The 21,581-nt window shown below is 42.0% G+C and overlaps 3 protein-coding genes across 6 annotated transcripts; 2 read left to right on the forward strand and 1 right to left on the reverse strand.

The window, feature by feature from the left end:
* Nucleotides 1–1,059: 1,059 nt before the first annotated feature.
* LOC311275009 (transcriptional repressor CTCF-like) lies at nt 1,060–9,639 on the reverse strand. Its single transcript, XM_084383143.1, has 13 exons — nt 9,485–9,639; nt 7,310–7,573; nt 7,003–7,185; nt 6,521–6,890; nt 6,217–6,387; nt 5,804–5,937; nt 5,577–5,697; nt 5,332–5,481; nt 4,977–5,137; nt 4,703–4,885; nt 4,079–4,217; nt 2,475–2,645; nt 1,060–2,336 (listed from the first exon to the last, which is right to left on the reverse strand). The coding sequence occupies exons 2-13, from the start codon at nt 7,550–7,552 to the stop codon at nt 2,083–2,085; spliced, it is 2,280 nt and encodes a 759-aa protein (XP_084239269.1). The 5' UTR covers nt 7,553–7,573; nt 9,485–9,639; the 3' UTR covers nt 1,060–2,082.
* Nucleotides 2,264–16,636, forward strand: LOC311274846 (uncharacterized protein). Of its 3 annotated transcripts, none has more exons than XM_084382845.1 (8): nt 2,264–2,354; nt 12,617–12,720; nt 12,838–13,300; nt 13,399–13,491; nt 13,569–13,605; nt 13,848–13,919; nt 14,002–15,381; nt 16,010–16,636. In XM_084382845.1, exons 2-8 carry the CDS (start codon nt 12,656–12,658, stop codon nt 16,279–16,281), a joined length of 2,382 nt encoding a protein of 793 aa, XP_084238971.1. In that variant the 5' UTR covers nt 2,264–2,354; nt 12,617–12,655; the 3' UTR covers nt 16,282–16,636. The 3 variants fall into 3 exon arrangements, with proteins under 3 accessions (XP_084238971.1, XP_084238969.1, XP_084238970.1); XM_084382843.1 differs by lacking the exon at nt 2,264–2,354 and adding an exon at nt 11,522–11,707 and having other exon boundaries at nt 12,838–13,294; XM_084382844.1 differs by lacking the exon at nt 2,264–2,354 and adding an exon at nt 11,905–12,507.
* Nucleotides 16,637–17,974: 1,338 nt separating this feature from the next.
* On the forward strand, nt 17,975–21,434 carry nudt21 (nudix hydrolase 21). 2 transcript variants are annotated; one of them, XM_084350224.1, is made up of 7 exons: nt 17,975–18,264; nt 19,508–19,708; nt 19,791–19,854; nt 19,939–20,028; nt 20,665–20,740; nt 20,880–20,990; nt 21,100–21,434. In XM_084350224.1, exons 1-7 carry the CDS (start codon nt 18,143–18,145, stop codon nt 21,156–21,158), a joined length of 723 nt encoding a protein of 240 aa, XP_084206350.1. In that variant the 5' UTR covers nt 17,975–18,142; the 3' UTR covers nt 21,159–21,434. The 2 variants fall into 2 exon arrangements, with proteins under 2 accessions (XP_084206350.1, XP_084206351.1); XM_084350225.1 differs by having other exon boundaries at nt 17,976–18,264; nt 20,880–20,994.
* The last annotated feature ends 147 nt before the right edge of the window (nt 21,435–21,581 follow it).

A 21,581-nucleotide genomic window follows, 5' to 3' on the forward strand; every position in this document is an offset into this window, starting at 1 on the left:
AAGAGTTTGTTTAGGCAGAGTCATTTCTCTTCTGATTAAACTTTCTTCCCCAAAATTACATAGTGCACCTTTTAGCTAGCAGAGATTTGTTTATATTTGGCGGACCCTGCCATCTTCCTAGCTTCAGACAGTGTTCTGGGGACCGCATTTTCCTCTGAGAACAGCTTGTTTATTCAGTTATGGAGAAAAAAAAGTATATTACGGACTTTGTATTATCACCTAACTGATTTTGAAAATATTACACTTCCAAGACTGATTTTTTTTCTCTCCAAAACTGCAAAGTGCTCCTTTAATGTAACAGGTTCTCTGGCTTAGTTTCTGTAATACCGATACCTTGTTAACAGTATCATCCAAAGCCAGTAACAGGCTGCAAGTGTGAAACTGCTGTCTGACAGCTAATCCAATGGGATCTAAGATTTTGATATCTTGTTTAGAGATCTCCTGAATTCCAGTATGATTTCAGGCAGAAAATCCTCCTCTTTGACCGTTGAGCACGTTGTAGCACTTGACTGATTTTGTTGGCGGCAGCATTGACAATAGGAAATCTCATGAGAAAGTGAAGTCATTTTTAATTGGCTTCAACATGCTCTTCTCACATGATGTGCATTCATGCAACATCTCACATGCAAAGAAGTTGGCCAGTGTTTTAGAGTCATGCCGTTTCCGATTTGTATCAGTCTAATTGGAGATGATTGATAAATTACAACAGAGCACAAGTATTAGCCAACTGCTGAGCTTTCTTCTTATGAAAGTGTAAACTGAGTCATGATTTACAGAGAGAAACCCATTTCATTTGGCGTCCAAGTGAAGTAATACAACCTTCTGCAAATGCAAAAAGTGCATCACTGGAGGCAGATGGTTGATTGTATCCCAGTTAAAGCTATTTTAAAATAAATGGCTAAAAATGAAAATGTCATTAAAAAAAAAGGACATATTTGAACAATACCAGTGTGAAAAACAGACTGGTCAAGACATCCAGTAAAATGGTGCACAAGCCTTGCATTGTATTTTCAGTTAATTTCTGTTATTTAGACATACAGATGAGTGATGATCTTAATATCAAGTTGTCCATTTAATAAAATATATTTGCAAGCAAAATACACGGACATTTCTGTGTCAACACTCGGGTGTTACCCAGCCAATTCTGATAAAACAATGATTCAAGCCATTTTTTGCTGTAACTGTACCACTAACATGTGTTGTCTCTTGATTTTAAATATCCATGATAATAATCATTACAGCTGCAGAAACCTAAACATCAATCTCAATGTCTACTTTTTTATTGGTTGTACAGTCATACATCCGGTCTCATCTGCCACAGTTATTAAAATATCATTCAAGCAGCTACGTAGCATTGCATTGCCAATGGTACAAAAAGGAAAACATCAACCCAAAGTGGAATGGCTACACAAAGGAGCAAAACAACATTATTTCCTTGAAATTATCTGTGACAATGTTTAGTACATATGCATTATCTAGGGATGTTACAGTAGCAAGAAAGGAGCATAAGATAAGCAATCTATTTAAGCTCTTAAAAACTAGATTAAAAAGGGATTTACTAAACCACAGAAAAAGAAAAAAAAAAGAAAAATATTTTTTCTTATGTTGAGGTGGCTGTAATTAAGGCAGTGAATCCCTCAAGAGTTGCCTCGTTGTTTCTGCAATATTAGGACATTTCTGATGATGCTGCAGCAGTTTTCTGTCCAAACTGAGAGGTACATTGAGCTCTTCAGTGAGGATATTCAAAAGTGATAAGAAGTTTTGTCAATATGCAGTAAAGCAAGATCCCTTACTAATTACACACAGGTGGATAACGAGTTAAGACAATAATGAGAAGGCAAAGGACACTGCTATCAATTACGGCCACCCCAAACTCTAATGTTCTGAAATATGCATTTTTTGGTAGGCAAATCCTTATTAAAAATCTTTTTCACTCATCCAAGTCTTTTATCAATACACGATTAAAAAGCAAATCTTAAATTACAACAGTGATGTTTATTTCTGTTTAGGAAGTGTTTGTCATCCTAAATTCCAAAAATTAAGATGTGATGCGTGTGTTTACAGGGTCGACCCTCACATCGATCACCGGTCCATCATGCTGAGGATCATCTCAGGGGTCAGGTCTCCATTAGGTGGGGCCTCAGACAGCTGTGCTGTGCCCTCTTCCTGGGACAACTCCTCCATCTGAATGGTCGACTTCCCTCCACCGACCACCACCTCCTCCACGGTCTCGTCGTTGCCATCTTCCTGGTCATCTTCGGCTCCAACTTCCTTCTTCACAATGATGTCATCCACCTCTCCAGTGGCCTCGTCCTCCACACGGATAATAGCAGCCGCTGTTAAGAGAGTTGCAGGTCAGATTCTGGTACTAAAAGATGTAAACAATGCTTTTCACTCTGTTAAAATGATTTAAGATATCAGGTTGTGATAATTTTAACAGTCCATCAGCAGAAGTAATGTAGTTTGATGCTTACCATCTGCTGGTTTGCTCTTTGGGGGGCGTCCACGTTTCCTCTTGACTGGTGGCTCCACAGGGGCTGGGATAGGGACAACTGGTGGGGCCTGTTCCACCTCGATCCCACTTGACAGCTCTTCTTCATCTTCCTCCTCCTCCTCCTCCTCCTCGTCCAGTTCAGCCTCAGCCTCTACATGTGGAGTAAAGACAACAAGCCGATACCAATTACATTTTGAGGATATTTACTGACAAAGTTTACTCAATATAATAACCACCACTGCAATATGTGCAATATGTGACATTATTTATACATGAAGATTATTGACATTTAACTAAGTGGTATATAATATATCGATAGTACATGTATTTGGATGTATCCAAAATATCAGGCAAAGAGTAGAAAGCGTACGAAGCAGCTTCATGCCGTGCAACGTCATGAGCATGAGGTTTCGCTGTGAATTCTCCAGACAATGACTTGTTCTATTCACACATGGGCCAAGTCTGACATTACATAGACTTTATACCAGGGAGCTGGCAGGGTAAAGTCCAGTATCCCTGATTTGGACATTTGCATTCACACATACAGCTTGTCTGGGTAATGTCTGTTAAAGATCGGGGTCGCAGTGCATGTGTGAGTATATCTTGAGAAACTAAACAGTGTTTCCCACAGGATTTCGTAAGACTATGGGGGGGTGGACCTCGGACCCTCTAGCGAGGTATGCGGCCCTGCTCCCCCGGAAGAAAATTTTGCGAATTTTAAACATAAAAAGGCAATCTGGTGCATTTTGACAGAAACATTAAGAGGCTATCTCATAAATAACATGACCATGATTGAGAAATTATGGAAAATATAAAAGGTAGAATATAATCAAATATAACACTGAGCTTTGGCTCTGCTGCCTGGTTATTAGTCCAGTCCTCACAATTTACTCTACTACACTGGCTATACAATGTTAATACAAGCCTATAAATTGCTTTTAATCTTGTAGCCTATTAGTTCTGACTTGTAACTAAACGTTCACTGAGAGACCAGATAAGATTGCCTTGTTATAAAATTATCAGTGCCTGAGAGTGCCATCTTAACTACATATTGTCCAGTCTCTGTGGTTTAGGTTGCTGCTGGAAAACGCCACGGTCATTTCATGCGCGTGCATGTGAACGCGACAACATGAGTTGTATTTCAGTCTCATGTTTTTCCAGGCACAGCGTCACAGAACAGTGCTGGAAGTGGCTGGTAAACTGAGGACTACAGGCTATATACTGTCCGGCTAGGTTAACAAGACAGACAAACAGACTGGAAAGAGATTGACTACAAGCTAACACATCAACTTAACGTTACCGTTAGAAACCACAAGTTTACCTGACAGCTATTCCTGTAAGACACTTTGGCTATTACGAGAGGTGAAAAACATTTTTGGATCAATACGAAACTATAGCAGCACGCCAGAGTCTCGTTAATTAATGGGAAACACTGCTTAAATAAAACTAAGTTGCTTTAACTTAACAGCTTTTTACCGGTAGGTTCAATGATAAATAGGCTCCTTTGACTCATTTTGAACAAATGACATTGCGTATTCTAGCTTCAAACTGAGGAGCAGCTACAAAAGCACACATATACAGTACCTGTGTCGTCATCATCATCATCCCTCCTAGTCTGCATCTTCCTCTTCCTGCCCCGGCGACCCTTTTTGGGTGTGGGGGTTCCATTTTCTTCTTCAACAATCTCCCCGTTGCAGTTCTCAGAATGACGCAGCATAGTGTTCTGTGGAGCACGTACATAACCATTATCACTCTGACATGCTGTAAAAAAAGTATCTGTGCCAAATAAGATTTGGATACTGAACCCCAAAGAAAGCACCTATTCAGTCCAATAAGAATTTCTCAAAGTGCATACGCAAAAAGAGTTTCTACTTCCAGGCGTATGTAGAACTATGGAAATACTGAATACACGCAGTAGAGTCTCCCTGGTTCCTACTCGGCTTATATAGACTTTTCACAGTGATGATATCACAGATGATTTAAATCCCTGTCCTTGGGTTGAGGGAAGTTTTACAAATATAAAATCTTCATGAATCAAAAATTCATAATCAACCTCATTTGGCAGCGAGAGGTGTTCTGTTAACAGTTTTGCAATACATATGCATATGCGGCCACCGGGCAAAACTGGAACCAAGGCTGAGCAACAGTACTGTAGCCAGGTTGTATTATACTTTAAAAATCATTATATGAAACAGAGCTCATTCCTACCCTGCGGGTGAAGGTCTTGCTGCACTTGTTGCAGACGAAGGCAGTGGGGATAAAGTTGGGATCATGGTAGCGCTTGAAGTGCATGTCCAGAAGCTGCTTCTGCCGGAATGTTTTCTCACACTGGCTGCAGGCGAACGGCTTCTCTCCAGTATGTGTACGCTTGTGCATTATCATGTGGCGTTCCTAGGTCAGACAAAAATAGTAATTTAGTAAGCAAGTATGAGGAAAGAAAATATTAGCAATAAATAGGTGTTTCATGGTCCACTTGACAAACCTGTCTGCAGCAGTAGTCACACTGTTCACACTTGAAACGTTTCTCATTCTTGTGGGTCTTCTGGTGTTGGATGAGAGCGTATCGCTCATGAAAAACAGCATCACAGTAACGACATTTCTTTCCTGTCTCAATGAATGAGTGTTGCTTCCGCAAGTGAACACCTGGAACAGGACCAGAAAGACATGAAAATAAGTTAGACAAATGTTACTCTGGTCTGTTGTATGTTAAAAGACAAACAACTGTCCTTAAGATGTCCAATTTAGTAAAACCCACATAAAAACAGGCATTTCGAAAAACACATCTGATCATTTTAATGTCACATAGTTTTAAGTAAAAATGACAACAAATAACTAACCAAGGTCACTCTTGCGTGCGATGACAGTATCACAGTGTGGGCAGTGGAACTTGGCCACATTCTCTGTGTGTTTCTGCAGAATATGCATCTTCATGGTGCCACTCTGTGTGAAACGGGCATGGCAGATGTAGCACTCGTATGGCTTCTCACCTGCAACAGAGAGGAGAAATTAGTAACTGAGGCAACTCTTCTCAAACTGTGGGTAAACTGAATCTTTTAGCCAGTAGATGGTGCAAGTATGTTACCTGAATGTGTCCTCATGTGTCTCTTCAGCTTGTAAGTGTCCCTGCTAGCATAGCTGCACAAACTGCACTGGAAGGGTCGCTCTCCTGTGTGAGAGCGGATGTGCCTTTTCAGCTTGCTGACCTGGAAGAGGAGACAGAAACATTCAAATAGGAGTCTACCCAGGGGTATAGAGAGAAGAATGAAAGATTAGTTGATATTGAACACATATCAACTTGTGATTACTTGCCTCCACACTGCAATAGTCACACATAGAGCACTTGAAGGGCTTCTCATGCGTGTGTTTGTAGCGACGATGACGCACCAACTCACCGCTGGTCACAAATGCCATGTCACAATCCGTACATTTGTGTGGCCGAGTGCCTAAACAAACGGAGCACAGTGTGAGAATGAGAAACACTCACCATGGTTTAGTTATAAAAATATTCTATGCCTGCTTTGTCTCCAAGTAACATGAAGCAAAAGCAATCAAATCATGGATGAAAAATAAGCCATGTTGTGACAGAACTGTGCTAAATTAATGAATGACTAAAGTAAAAAGGTAGCCAGTTCAATTCTTTAGATTCAATTCTTCGCTCACCAATTTATTTGACCTATTCTAATATGCTTTCAATCAAGTAAAAAAATTCAGTTTTGCATTACCTGTGTGTGTGTTGAGGTGGTTTCTCAGCAGTGTCACTGTCCGAAAAGCCCGTCCACACAAGTGACATTTATGCGGTCTCTCGTCTGTGTGGCTCTTCATGTGTCGGTCCAGGTTGGAGCGCCTTGGGCAGGTGTAGCTACACAACTCGCACTGGAAAGTCTTCTTTACACCTAGACACACAAAGGAGAGATCATGGTTCATTTAAAGCACAACAAGTATACACCACTTTTGGATTGTAAAGAGGAACCTCACATAGCCAAAGTACAATCTTAAATGTGTCATGTTAAAGAATCAGTGTCGAACCTTTTTTCTTGATCTTGGTGGGCTTTGGTGGCTTCATGTTGCCTACAACCTTTTCAGCATTCACTTCCGACAGCAGCCCCTCCTGCTGCTCTTCTTCGAAGTCGTACACAGAGACATCCATGTCACGATTGCCCTCCCCATACCGCAGGCGGCTCTTTTTTCCTTTCTTTCCTTTACGGATGGCGGTGATGGGCTGGTAATCGGGGTCCTTGGACCATTCTGATTCTTCTTGTTGCGGCACAGCTGTCTCAATTTCTGCTGCCTCTTCTCCCTCCTCTTCTGCCATTGTTCCTTGAAGCTCCTCATGGGCTGCCTGGAGCTCCTCCTGCTCTACAGTCTCTACTTCACCATTAGCCCCAACTTTCACCACCTAAAAAACATTACATTTAATCTTAATATGACCAGGCTATTGTCAGTATGCAAAGCTGATGACAACTAGAAAACCTGATCTTGTTTCACAGCAGCCCAGCGTTGTTTCTCACCTGGAAACCCTCAGGCAAGGGAAGAGTGTGACAGATAACCGGCTCTGCATCTTTGTTCACTGCTGATGCATCAACATAGGTGGCCTGGAGCCCTTCTACAGTTGCTGTTGTGACAGGTACCTGCACCAGCTGAAGCTGACCAAGACCTAATGCAGCTCCAGCCTGCTCCTCCATATTCACCACCTAGATTGAAAAAAAAAAAAAAAAAACACACCCAAAACTTCAATTTGATAAAATTATAAAATTACTTAACAAGAGTAAAATTATTGATAATCCAACAAATGCTTAACCTGTGTTCTATACAAACCTGGAGTGTGATGATCTGACCATCGTCTCCACCAGTAACAGTAACGGTGCCGCCGCCCTCCAACACCTCCGTCTTCATTTGCAGCAGAGTTGGATCAAGAGCATCCATCACCATCATCTCCATGTTCCCAGCCACCCCGCCCTGTTGAGCTATGGCTGCCCCTTGCATCAAGGTCTCTCCACCTTCTGGTAAGGCCTTTCCATCAGCCTGGGTGGTTTCCATGGTAACAACCTCACCCTCCATGGTGATAGGCCAACGAACACCCTTAATAAAGAAGACAATTATTAAAATTCTGAGATAGACCTCCATGAATGAGTATTCACATGATTTTAAAAACAAAAATACATAGCGAAGCGAAATTATGTTGTTGGTATAATAAAACATTAAGATTTCATGTGGCCAGGGAAATGTGTGTATTTGAATATACTTGTACTAACTTTTTAATGTTTGCTTATAGAAATTGTATCCACTGTTTCAAAAATATTCGGAAGGACATATTTGCTCAGCTCAACTAGACTTAAAACCATTATTTCTAATCACTCTTAATATTCACTGAGCTTTAGCTGGTAGTATCATTGAGAAAGTCGCAGTTTGTGATACAACTAAATCAAGCAAAAAATGAGTGTGCATAAGTAGAACGACAACACACCCAACAGTCACGGAAGTGGTGTCGTTTCAATTATTACTCGCTGAAACCCATAACCACCCTGTTGAGTTGGCCCACATATTTGCGAGCTCACATAACTCACCAAGTCTCCTTGTGCATAACTGCAGCTGCCAATATGGCCAGAATTGTGTGAGTTTCATCTTTTTTTGAAAACTTTTTCTGTGCCTGGTGACTGCCATGTTGGTGAGGTATGTCGACTTGCGAGTACATCTTTTTGATTGACAAACGTGTGCAATTCACGGCACAGTTCAAAGGGGCTTTTAAAAAATTCAGCACATCTTTCACCATTAACCACCGTACATAGTTTTTCTGAAATGAGTGAAACTGAAAGGAATGGGACATTGGCTCTCGATAGGTGTGGTGTAGCAGTATCAGCAGAAGATATCTCAAAAGCTCAGTTGTGTGTTTTTTGTCATTTTAATGACCTGACCCCGTAATCGACCATTAAAAGGCCAATCATTAGTTTTGCATGTATTGACTTAATCAACTGTCCTCTCTGAATTCCTGGCAATAAGTATGCTCTATTTTAAACACAAGACCAAACAATGCAACAACAAGGTCAAATCTGTAATTTACCCATCTCCATATGTGGGAATTCAAAACAGGCAGTTGCAGTGATAGAAAACTGGTTAAAACTTGTATTTTAGAGGCATATGAAGACCGTCTCTCTATCATGGTCAGCCTTAATCTCTGGTACACTATGCACCAAGTCTGGCTGAATACAATGAAGGCCACCCTGATAACCAGTGACTTCTAGTTTTACATATATATAAAAAATAACTACACACACACCTGATAGAATAAGGGTACGAGTCAGATAAAGCAGTACCTGGAGCTTAGTGTAAAACTAAAGTGAACAGTGTGTTGCGAGGAGTTTATGACGCATAGTACCACTATCTTGTCCAAAAGTGAGGTAAACTATTAAAAAGTCGTCATTTACTCCTTCCTGTGCTGGTCTGTGGTGCTTAAACATTGATGAGCTGCCTGTTTGTCATTTATAGAAATCACAATCAGTCGATCAATCAATCAACGATTCAGTTACTCGCTCGCTTGTTTTAAGAGCACCTTACTTCGTAACATTTCATTATTAATTCACAGTCTATCGGTCTTAAAGTCATATATTGTTGAAACGCTACAAACTAGTGAAGCGTCAACTCGTGTTAGTTGGTTTGTTAACTCGAGAGGCGCGAGTACGTCTGAAAACAGGAAACAAAGGGCACGATAAGATGGACGTCAGGCCTGAACTAACTTAAAACAGAAACACTCATAAATACAACCATCCCTCTGCAAATAACCAAAAATATTAGCCAAAAACAACCAAATCGCTCAACTGAGACCGGGAGTTGCAGTTTATATACGGATTTAGTGCATTTTGGACAACGATAGAGGGAGACAAACACCCCCCGCCAGCCGCCTGGCCGGTAAGCCCTACCGTGACACCTAGAGGCCGACGACGGCTCCTACAAAAACGTTTCCGTGTTTGGAGGCAAAGCAACGTCTTCACTTACTCCCGGCTGCTTCTTTTCCTCGTTATATTCACTTCGAAGCTCGGCGTCTGTGATCGCTCCCTTCGATCCCGCTGTGGCCGTCCGTGCGTGCTGAGCGCCGGACTAATAATTTTCTCCCGCTTTGGAAGAGTGGGCCTAACACAAAATGGCGGCCCTCAAGAGCTAACGCGGCTGCGCGAGCACAGCGCTCGAGGGAGTAAAGGGGCGTGGCCGAGCTGTGGCTGTGGGTGATGGGCGCCAGATTTGAATTAAGGCGTGGGCGTGGCGTCCGGTAACACTGGCAGGGCGATCAGCAGATATGAGAGGTTTCTGATCGGTTTTCTGAGGAGGAGTACAGGTTATTTTCGCTCAAGAGGGAAATATAGACCTCCAACAGCTTCGAGTCACTGTTAAATCGAGGTTACATGAATGTCCAGAATTAAAGCAGTTCATAAAATCCGTCACAAGAGGGCAGTATGAATGTTGTACGTGTAGGGCGGGCCTCACAGCACACAGATGGTCGTGATTGCACATCATTCTCAAGGGTTTTCATGTAGAGTTGTGTCAGTGTAGATAGAAGGTGACATTTTTACATCCAGAAAGTGACTTACATTAATGATATACGGTTGACAACCAGCAGTTTATAAATGAAAGCCAATATTGTCCAAAATCCTGATATTACCACCATGATCAGATAAAACTGCTAGGATGGAAAATTTAGATACTGGGCCTAGCCTTAGCCCCCTGTTCCTTGAGTGCATCCTTACAGCTTTTCGATAGTACTTCCTGGCCCCAGATGTGCTGTTTGGTAGCATGGTTCAACATGTCAGATTAGGAATATGCAACATTTAAGAGCAAAACTGAAACACTGTGGTTTAGGAGTTTACCAAACCCTGACCGTGAGCCACGATGTCCTCAGTTCAAGTCTGGCTGACCATCAAGCCCCTGTTTGCCCCCTCTAATGAAATCTTAGCATGAGTTTCCCAAGTGAAACGGCTTATTTGCTGAAATTTTAATCTCACCTCGTTTTAAGATTTCATTTAATCTTCTATTTTATTGGTCTATAACAAAAACAAAATACAGAGTAATACTTTACTGTGATCCACATTACAGTAACCTTGTCGGTCTATTACACCTACACCTTTGCACTAAAATAGCTGATGTCATATTGTTCCGTGTGGAAAACCTGACATGGCTTCATAAGTGGAAAACAAGTTATTTATGGCTTGTTATGAACCGCTCAGAGTGGAAACAGTCCCTGAAATATGTACTTTCAGAATCATACAGAAAACAAACACAATCCATAATGCAAAACTGCATGTTTGGACATTTAATCAAACTGTTATAGTCATAAATCAGTGTTGAATAATATGAAGCATTTTCTAACCTATGCATATGAAGCCAGTGTGAACGATACATTTAAATCAAGTTTCAAACCAGAAATCAATTTTCTTGAATTATTATTTGATATTTAAATTAGGCAACACAGTTTTCATAAAACTTGCCACGCATACTCCCAGGGGAGTTTGTTGTATAATTAAAATTACAAACAAATTGGTGCTTGTGGGTGTGTGCCTGTGCCTTATTTCATGGTTTATGAACAAATCTCAGTTCCTTTTTCAAGGTCTATAACAATCCTCTTTGGACTATTAAAGACAGTTTCCTCTAATAGTGGTGAGACATCTCACTTTGAAATTTACAAGCATGCAAGTGTGTGTAATTTTACACCAGATCAGCCTGTCACTCAAGCATTTCAGAGCATCTTTTCCGCATATAAAATAAATTATTAATTTGTTACATAACCAAAAGAACATTTTGTTCATTTCAGCTCTTTCCATGGCAGTATATTCATATATTTGCACTTGTCATGGACTAGGATGCATGGATGAAACAAATCCGAGTGCGGTCACTTTATTCCTCCCTCTCTCTCTGCCTCTTCTTATTTTATCACCATCTTTTTCTCATGGTTTTCCTCTCAGAGGGGAGGGGGCAGAGAAAGGCGAGGTTCTGTTGTCAGATCTGTCAGTCTAGCCAGCCTGGCCCCGCCCCCCTCAGTGGAGGCATTACATACTGCTGGTGCTCGTGCTCTTAGCAACGGTGCCTCAGCAACAGAGCTCCACAGCAACAGCGTGCCGTGTCTCCCCAATGGAGCTGCCATTGGGCGGACCAGCGCTCAGGCACTACACCCAGAGCAGACCGAGACCTCACCGACAAAAACTGAACTACCGTCCCAGCAGACCGCAGGTACTGTGAAGGAGGATCAGAGAGGTTTTGGAAAAATGGAGTGTGAGGGAAAGGTGGTGTGTGTGTGTGTGTGTGTGTGTGTGTGTGTGAGGAGAGAAAATGGAAGGGAGGCAGAGATGTAATAGGGTACAGAGGGGAGAGGCAGGGGGAAGGGAAGGACGGAGGGGGAGTGCTGTGAAAGATGCCTGGTCCCTGCTTGATTAAGGCAGTCCCATTGTACCGGTCACCGGCTGTTCGAAGAACCCACACTTGGTGTTTGACTGAATGTCTTCTCGTACTCTCTCCGAAAAAAAGCTGCTGTAGTATGGTTTTTATTTTTCCATAGGATTGTATGGAATGAGTGTGTGTGATCATCTCCATTTTCCACTGAGCTGATCATGTTGTCACAGAGCTATTAGGCTGTAGACATATAGTCACTCCCTCGGAGCCAGTGGCCAGGGAGACAAAATCCAAGCAATTCCCCTGATAGGATATCATGTAACGTTGACTTCTGCTAAATTTGTGTTCTGCAGTCAACCTCCTGGCTTTTATTGCTACTTGTGTGCACAGATGTTAATATGATCAGGATGATGCAACGCTGTATAACTGCAATTTCGATATCAGATTACCTACATTGGCGAAATGAGTTATCCTGCCCTCATTCCGCATGTAAAACCCAGTGACGCCCCCCCATTGTACGTTACTGAGCAACTGACTCCCAGGAGGCTGGTTTGTAGCATGACTGGATGAGAGATTCAAACCAAAATACACCTATAGAGGCAGAAGAAACACTTGTGCCAGAGTGTGTGGGTTTTTCAGAGGTGAGGCTTATGTAATGTAAAGTTTCACGTGATGCAAGTTACACTTCAGTATCCGTTTGTTTGATCTTTGGTGTGAAATGTGTTTTCTGTATATGTGTGTGGTCATTAGGAGACGATAATTGAGAGTGAAAATGAAGTCCTTGAGTTCATGGGGAGGGTGGATGAAGGAGTTGAAGAGTTCTTCACTAAGAGAGTGCTGCCTACTGATACACTGTGAGTATCACCAGCTGCCACTCAGCTGATCTAGATCCTAACAATACTGCTTTAATAAACTTGTACTACAGACCCGAGTGCACACAGGATTGATCTGGTATATGATCCTTTATATAGGAAAAAGCAAGATGAGGAATCTATCACAGTTCACGAAGTGGCTCCTGCCAGCTCCGTCCCTTGTCCACCCCCGACGAAAACACTCAGGAGGAAGCTTGGCGATTTCTTTACTCTCAAAAAGAGACGAGGTCTGAAATCAGAAACAAGCCAAGAGGGGCGTCCCAAAAAGGCCTCCATCGCTGATTTCATCCGCCCGCTCAGGGAGGTCGCCAGAGCAGAGAAAGATAAAGACAAGGACCGAGTGAAGGAGCACGACAAGGAAAATGAAAAGGAGAAAGCAAAAGAGAATCCCAGCGCTGTTACTGGAGAGTCAGCTGCTCAGGAGACACCTGTTTCTGGTGCTCCACCGCTGAGGGGCGAAGCGGTGCCTCCCCGCCGAGCTCTCAGAGAGGGGAAATCCCAGTCCCTCATTTTGCTGTCTGGATCAGCAGCAGGGAGTACTAATGCCAGAAACAAGGTGAGTGTGAGTAGAGTTTATATAAATATCTATATATATATACACATTTAGATCAATAGATATGTTTGTAAAAGCACTCATTACTCTGCTGTTGCTGGTTTCAGAAACAGTTCGAAGGACAACATAGCTTTGAACAGAAACTCCACCTCATGCTTCAACGTATTGGAGTTTCCAAAGCCCAGCCAGGGGAGACACAGGTGTGTGGATATCTGGTTTTAGATATGTAAACTGTAGAAGTCTTCAGGAGTTTTAAATATCTCCTTTGTTCTTGCAGAGTCAGGAGGGAGAGATGAAAAAAGCAGAATCTGAAGGTATGTCCTCTTATCTATGTGATGGTTAATATGATCAAACTCTTCTCTGCTACAGATTAGCGGTAATTAGGCAAAATTAATCTTCGAAGTTGAGGGATTTGTATCAAATGGACTTTTTGACATAGATCAGTTATTCATTAAAAGGATTTATTATCTCTTTGGGCTGATAAGACTGTTTTCAATCCATTATAGAAACATTGGTGAATTAATTCCTCTAGTAAAATAAGATCTTTTTGCCTCAGGTACCATCATTGACAGTAAACCTGAGCCACCACCTACTTTCACAAAACCTCGGACAATGTCTGCTTCATCAGGTAAAACACACACAAACACAGATTGACCCTCTCATCTGTGTATGATAAGCTAAACAATTTGCACAATCATTTTTGTCTTCAGATACAAGGCATCAAATTCGTCCAAGTGTGTCAGCACACGAGTCTGCTGGGAAACCCGCTTTGCTTCCAAAGCCCGTTCTCAAGCCAGGTCCACCCCCAACAACATCTGGCCGCAACACACCTGAGAACGAGCTAGCTCAAATACAGGAAGCGGAGACAAGCACGCCCACTAAACAGAGTCCAACTGCAGCTCCGTCTACCCCTACTCCTGCCCCCACTGCTACCATCTCTCCTACTGCACCGACAACCTCAAACTCAGTCCCCGACTCAACTGATTTTACTATTTCCCCTTCAAGTACTGTACTGCCCTCTGACACAGATATATGCACTGACTCTGTTAACCCCACCGCAGCAGCTACAACAGCCACGAATGTTACAGAGGTCAACAGCAAACCCTCAATCCCTGAAGCTACCACTGAACTACCCACCACTAGCTTTCAGCCTACCCTTACAAGCACCACTACACCCACAGAGCCCCCAACCACTGTCTCAGTCACTTCCTCTGAGTCCATTACTCCCAGCATCTCTGTCACTTCCAGCTCGACAACAACAACTACGCCTTCCACTACCACTTTGGAAATGGTTTGTGCTCCCAGCACTGAAAGCCCGGTTTCCACAACATCAACAAATTTGTCAACTAAATCCACTTTCCCAGAGCCAAATGATCTCTCAGTTGATGCTTCTCCTGCTGCTGGTGGTGATGCAGCTATTACTGTCACCACCACAGCTTCTGTACCCTCCACCAGCACATCAGATATGTCTGCTACCACCAGTTCAGTTACTGAAGCTACTGATGATTCCACTTCAGTCACCTCCGTTAGCCCTGTAACTTTAGTTTCAGCAGTCACTAAAACATCTCCACCTCCTGATTCGAGTGAAACCATTACACCTTCATCCTCCCTGGTCTCTTCTGCACTTCCTCCCACCAGTTCCACCTCTTCCACCACCACCACCACCACCACTACGAGCCCAACATCCACCGACTGCATGGACTCCACTTCTACCATTACTCACCCAGCCACCTCTAGCCCTGCCGATATCTCTGCTCCCTCCACTTCATCCAGTGAAACAAACCCTACAGACACCACTACTACCACCACTACCATTCTTAACCGCGCAGATACCACCTCCACCACCAGTTCAGCAACCGCAGCTGCAATTAGCTCCCCGGTCCCGACTGACTCAGACCCACCTAACAATGACGACGTCAGCACTACGCTCACACCGACTATCTCTGGCCCCGTCGTGACTGAAAACTCAAGTGCTACTTCTCCCCAGTTGACCAGTCCAGCACCTGTTAATGATAGTCCAGGCCAAGACAATGATTTACAGACATCTCCTGCAGAAAAATCCAGTGAAGAGCCTGCAGAGAAGGGTGCAGGTAAGTTTTAAGTTCTGTGAATATTTAAAGGATGAGTTCACCCAAAAATGAAAATTAGTCAGTATCGTTTTGCGCTCGTGCCAATAGGAGTTGGGTGAAGTTTCTGGAGCTTCTCAGCAAAACAGTGTTGCAACATTCTCTTTAACACTGAAGTAAATGGAGGTTTATTTTAGAATAAAAAACAACAGAAAACGGCGGATAAAATGGCCCCATACAGCTCATCTGGTGTAATCCAAGTCTCCAGAAGCCCTGATATCCCAAACTGATTTGAAAAGACATTATTTACACCCTCAATGCATGGTCGAGCTAGTACAGGGATACACACTAATTCTTTTAGCTAAGCAGCTACAGTGAGCATTTCATCCTAATAAAGGGTGTAAACAACATGCTTTCAAATCAATTTTCAGCAAGCTGAATCTAGCCATTTTATGTTTTAAAACATCTCCACATCTACCTTAGTTCACAAGTACAGAACACTATTATGCTGTGAAGCTCCAGAAATGTTTTGTGGACGGTAAAACTTCACCCAGCTTTCCATCCACATGGGTTTGAGTAGATAATGACTAAATCTTCCTTTAATGTATGCCTGCATGCACTTGTGATTATTGTGATTTTACTCTCTCGACAGCAAATGAGGTGGTTCAAAAAAGCAAGGAAGCTGGCACGGATGAGAGCAAGAAAGTTGTCGATGGTCAGAAGGAGAGCAAGAATGAAAACGAGAAGCCTGCGCTGGACAACAGCAAAGTGATAAAGAAAGAAGCGCAGGAACAAAGTGTGAAACCTGAAGAAGACGCAGTGAAAACAGAAGTGGCTGAACCCGTACTAGGAAGAGATGGTAGTGATGAGGGAGTGAGAGAAGGTCAAAAACAAGAAGAAACCAAGTCAGTGGTTGAGAAGTAATTGAGAAATAAAGAAATTACTAAACACGGGACCAACTACTGTGACAGGGGCAGGAGAGGCCACAGTAAAGGGTAAAGGGTGGGGGCAGATGATCCATGGCACTTCCTACAGGGACCACCACATTACAGCAGCACACCACAAAGGGTGGGCCACTGGACCAAAGAACTGAGATCCCCTTGGTGTGATGTAATCAACAAATCCAGCAGTGTCTTTGTCCTTTTTTAACTTATGTTTGAATTTTTGCATTGCACGTATGATTATGTACCATAAGACAACTACTGTGGTAAAATACACCATGTTTACAATAGATGGATAAGAGACATAGTTATGACTATTAAATGGATTATTAGATTGACTGAGTCATCCCCTCTGGTTTTTACTTTGTGTGAATGCATTATTTCTAATGAATTTATGTTTTTTGACAAGAAAATCTTTACTCAAGGTTTCCTTACTGGCTTTTTCTGAAGGTCATGGACTTCCTCTGTTGCCATGGGCATAGCTCAAATGTTACTAGAAGTCACCGTGTATCATTGTCTCTGTTCAACAGTGGTGTTTGGTACCATATTTGAACAACATGGTGATAATTGAACTACTCTTGAAGTCCATGTGCTGAGAAAGACCATGAGGTGCTCTAACTAACTGGAGGGGAGTTGCAGGCTTTTAAACTCCCCAGAGTTGGGGAGTTCCCTCCCCAGACAGCTTAACAACCATTCACACCTGAGCTCACCTAGCCCTAGCAACTCACATGAAGGCTGATTAAGGGCAACGACCCATAAAGTGGCCCTAAAGACTGAAACTCAGAGCTCACGTGTGTCCTTAGCGACTGTGTAAGGACACTCCCACACAGAGTTTAAAAGCCTGCAACTCCCCTCCAGTTAGTTAGAAGTGAAGAAGCCTCTTGGACGAGTCTCCAAGAAACTGAAACCCATCCACTTGATGACGATACAGCACTTAGAATGTTAATATAATAATGGTCAGTTTCGAAAGCAAGGCAAGTGTATTTATAAAGTACTCTTCTGACACAAGGCGGTGCTTCACAGAGACATAGGCCGTTTCTCAATATGCGTTCTTCTCTGTACTTCTGTTCTTGTGGACTTGAGAAACGTCATCAGCGCCGGACCAAGTACTGTTCCAATTCAAAGTTCGCATCTGGCCAAGTACGGTCGAATACCCCGGATGTGTTCTTGCCCCACCCGTTTCATCGAGGATGCATCGGTGGAGACTTGTGTGGACTTTGGGAAGTTATGTATCCCAGAATGCATTTCGTGATAGCCGTGGCCGAGGAGCGGAGCGGACCGTCCTCCCGTTCTCCCGTCCTCCCGTCCCCTGGGAGTTCACAAGTTCGAACTTGGCGTACTGGGTATTGAGAAACGGCTATTGAAATGCACAAGATATAAAGGTCACCGTAAACGAATGTATATATAAGCTACGTTGATGAATTGAGTTTATTTCACTACATAGTCTTAAAATTTCAGAAATTGGTATGATTTGATTTTAATTAGAGTTGTAGCTAACTATAATTTAGAAAACATCTGTTAAAGCGACCTTCATTAACATACATACACAATATGTACATATACATGACCATATCATACTGAAGCAACCACTCAGACGCATACAAACGTAAATCCCTGGTGTTCATCATCCAGACCAGCAGGGGTCGCTGGCGATGACATCACCCAGAAAACTACACCTCACCCGGAAGAGGAGGAACGAGGGAAACGACGATCGAGAAATTGTTGTGGACTGTACACAGCATTTCTTTTCCTACCAGTATTTAGATATTCAAACTAGTTTCAAACCACCCACCAGCAGAGTTGGACTTGCAGGAGGATTTCGCCTCGTCGTGCTCACGGTAGAAATGTCGGTCGTGCCTCCCAGTCGCTCGAATGCCGGTTGGCCGCGCGGTGGTGCCGTTCAGTTTGGGAACAAATACATCAGCGGGCCCGCTAAACCGCTCACACTGGAGAGGACCATCAACCTGTGAGTCAATGTGGCCAGATAATGCACATGTAGCTGGGTTCAGTATCAAAACGTGCCGGTCAGTTAGCGTACACCGACGACCGACAGTCCAATCAGACGTATCCAGCCACAGTTAGCTCAGTTAGCTAATTGTGTTTGATGCCTGCTACAACAGGCTTCCTACTAGACCCAGGAGATACTGAGCATGTTGTGTCTGACACAATACATTAGTGTCTGTGATGTGGCTAAGTTTTGGGCTTAAATGTGTCTAAAGTAACACTGGGAAATTTTTAGAAAACTATCATATGATGCTAATATAATAATGGCCAGTTTTGAAAGCAAGGCAAGTGTATTCATAAAGTACACAGGAATGCATTAAACATAAGATATTAAGGTCAATGTTAAAATGGCATGTAATAGACAATAAAGACGAAAAGCACAAATGAATAGATAAAAAATGCAATGCAACTATTGATAAAAAATGCAATGCAACTATTGTGATCATTTATTACGTTTTTCAAGCAAGTATGCAAAAATGTTTTCTGTCATAGTAACCTTGATGTTTTTGGGTTTTACCAAAGTCCAAGTTGACATGTGGAGATTGCTTGTTTTGCCTGACCAAAAGCAGATTGTAATGTGCATTTTTACTTATATAATATTAGGCTATGTACATTACATTACAAATACATGATTTTAGGTGAGAAGGTTCTTAACGTCAATAAGTGTTCATCAGCCCTAATCAACGTTAATCTGACCTTTTTTCCCTCCTGATGAATGGCCTATAATAAATCGATTTCCAAATTGCAATGCGGCAACTAGATGTACATACAGTTAATCTACAGTACAGCTGATAATCAGTTTTTCAAGTCATTCATCTTGCAAAAAATACTTCCTTTTTTCATCCTCACAAATGTGAGGATTTCTCTGTTTTATATAATCAAAAAATAATTTATCTCTGTTTTTGGACTGTTAGACAATAGAAGCACTTTAAAGACATCACTTTGAAGTCTTGGAAATTGTGACATGCAAATTTCACTATTTTGTGACATTTTATAGATTTTAAAAACAATCTTTTAGTTAAAAAAAAAAAAGCCATAGATGGTTTAATCAAACATGAAAATAGTTGTCCGTTGCAGGCTTTTTCAAGATTTTATCATTATTATGTTGTATATCACAGCTTTAGTTTTTATAGCATGCAGGTATGAACCAAACTGATGATCTCTGGTCATGTTTAATAAGTTTTCAAATGTGTATTTTACCTCAGATATCCTCTTACCAACTACACATTCGGCACCAAGGAGCCTCTGTATGAGAAGGACAGCTCAGTGGCCGCCCGCTTCCAGCGGATGCGGGAAGAGTTTGATAAGATGGGAATGCGGAGGACGGTGGAAGGAGTTCTCATTGTCCATGAACACAGACTACCTCACGTGTTACTTTTGCAGCTGGGCACCACTTTCTTCAAACTGTGAGTATTTAATGTTCAGAGGCTCCTGCACTCACCAGCAGTATGAAAAGTTGTTGTCTGACAGTCTGCTTCTTTCCTGCAGGCCCGGGGGAGAGCTGAGTCCGGGAGAGGATGAGGTGGAGGGTCTGAAACGCCTGATGACAGAGGTAGCTACATCACAGCACAGATTAAGCTTCTTCTTCTGTGGTGATTGTGGATTTTATGTGCTTAAACTTTTGTTTGGATGTTAGATCCTCGGACGGCAGGACGGTGTGAAGCAGGACTGGGTCATTGACGACTGTATCGGCAACTGGTGGCGCCCCAACTTTGAGCCTCCACAGGTTAGTACACACAGATGCCGGGGACAATAAGAAGAATTTTAGCAAATATTTTGAATATTAAAAACTGTTTAGCATTTACGGATCAGTTGGGCTGCAACTAACAATTATTTTCACAATTAATTGAGTAAAAAAATTTTAATCATAATTTCCCAGAGCCCAGATTGTCGTCTTTAAACTGCTTCTTTTGTCCAACCAACTGTCAAAAACGCAAAGACTCTAAATTTACTAATGTATGATAAAGAAATGTTTTAACAACATGTGTCAATTTACCTTTCTGTTATATTGTCTAAAATACAGAGCTTTACTTACTTTACTTTCATTGCTAACATAACAATATGACTAATGTGAGGTAAATGTCAGATTCTCAGAGATAATGGGGAAAAAAAATTCAAAAAGGGTGCTGTGTCTGAGTGGTGTGTCCGTGTTTTAGATGACTCACTGCTGAACAGTGTGATGAGAGTGTACTTTACAGCATAAATCAGTTACCGACTACAACATACTGCAGATAGTTTTCAGCCATTTTTTGCTTCCATCAATCCAGAATAAAACTTAAGATTGCTGGAGTCAAATAAGTCATGATGTCTTTTATGTCTGTGTGCACTGATGTGAACTCATCCTGAGTTGTCTGTCTTGCAGTATCCCTACATTCCAGCTCACATCACCAAACCCAAGGAGCATAAGAAACTGTTCCTGGTTCAGTTGCAGGAAAAAGGTCAGTATATCACGATACAACTTGTGAAATCATTCTGTTTTTTAGCTTTGAAGTTTAGTAGAGAAAAATAGTAGACAGAGATTCATGAAAAAGTATCATTGTTTCTCTTTTTGAAACCTGTGATTCGTGTTTTCTACAGCGCTGTTTGCTGTCCCCAAGAACTACAAACTCGTGGCTGCACCGCTGTTTGAACTTTATGACAACGCACCTGGATATGGACCAATCATCTCCAGTCTACCGCAGCTATTGAGCAGGTTTTTTTTTATGTTTCCTGGATTTGTGTGATCATTGTGCAAGTAGTATAGCTAAATTGAAAACTAAAGGTTCGAATTTCTAATGTTTATTTTTTCTTTTTGTAGGTTCAATTTCATTTACAACTAACCCGAGTGAACTGAAGAATGACGGGTTGTCTCTGTGAGTGCAGCCCCGTCCGAGTGAAGATGTGGTGAAAAAATGTCTCATCTTTAGCTCAACTGATTACAAAACAAAAGCTTGTCATGTCAGGTATATTGACAGTTCACAGGGGTGTTTATACTGCAAAAAGAAAAAATGAAAATGTCGTGTCTGGTTTTTTTTTATCTTGAAAAACTGCTAGTTTTTGTAGTCTACAGGTCTGTAATCCAGTGTGATAAGAATCTGCTTTTATGTCCTCTCAGAGGAGGCCAATGTTTGATTAAACAAATTGCATCATTGAGTTTCCTGTTGTTTTAACCTGTAACAATGTTGTGTTTATTTTTCCTTTTTAATAAAGCAGTCCTTTGAGTATGTTTTTATAAAATGCAAAAAGCAAGTGAGTGGCTGACTGATACGTATTATGTTTCAAAGTAAATATAAAGCTCAT

The sequence above is a fragment of the Pagrus pagrus genome (assembly GCF_965226575.1).
Source record: "Pagrus pagrus genome assembly, chromosome: 1".
Classification (NCBI taxonomy): Eukaryota; Metazoa; Chordata; class Actinopteri; order Spariformes; family Sparidae; genus Pagrus; species Pagrus pagrus.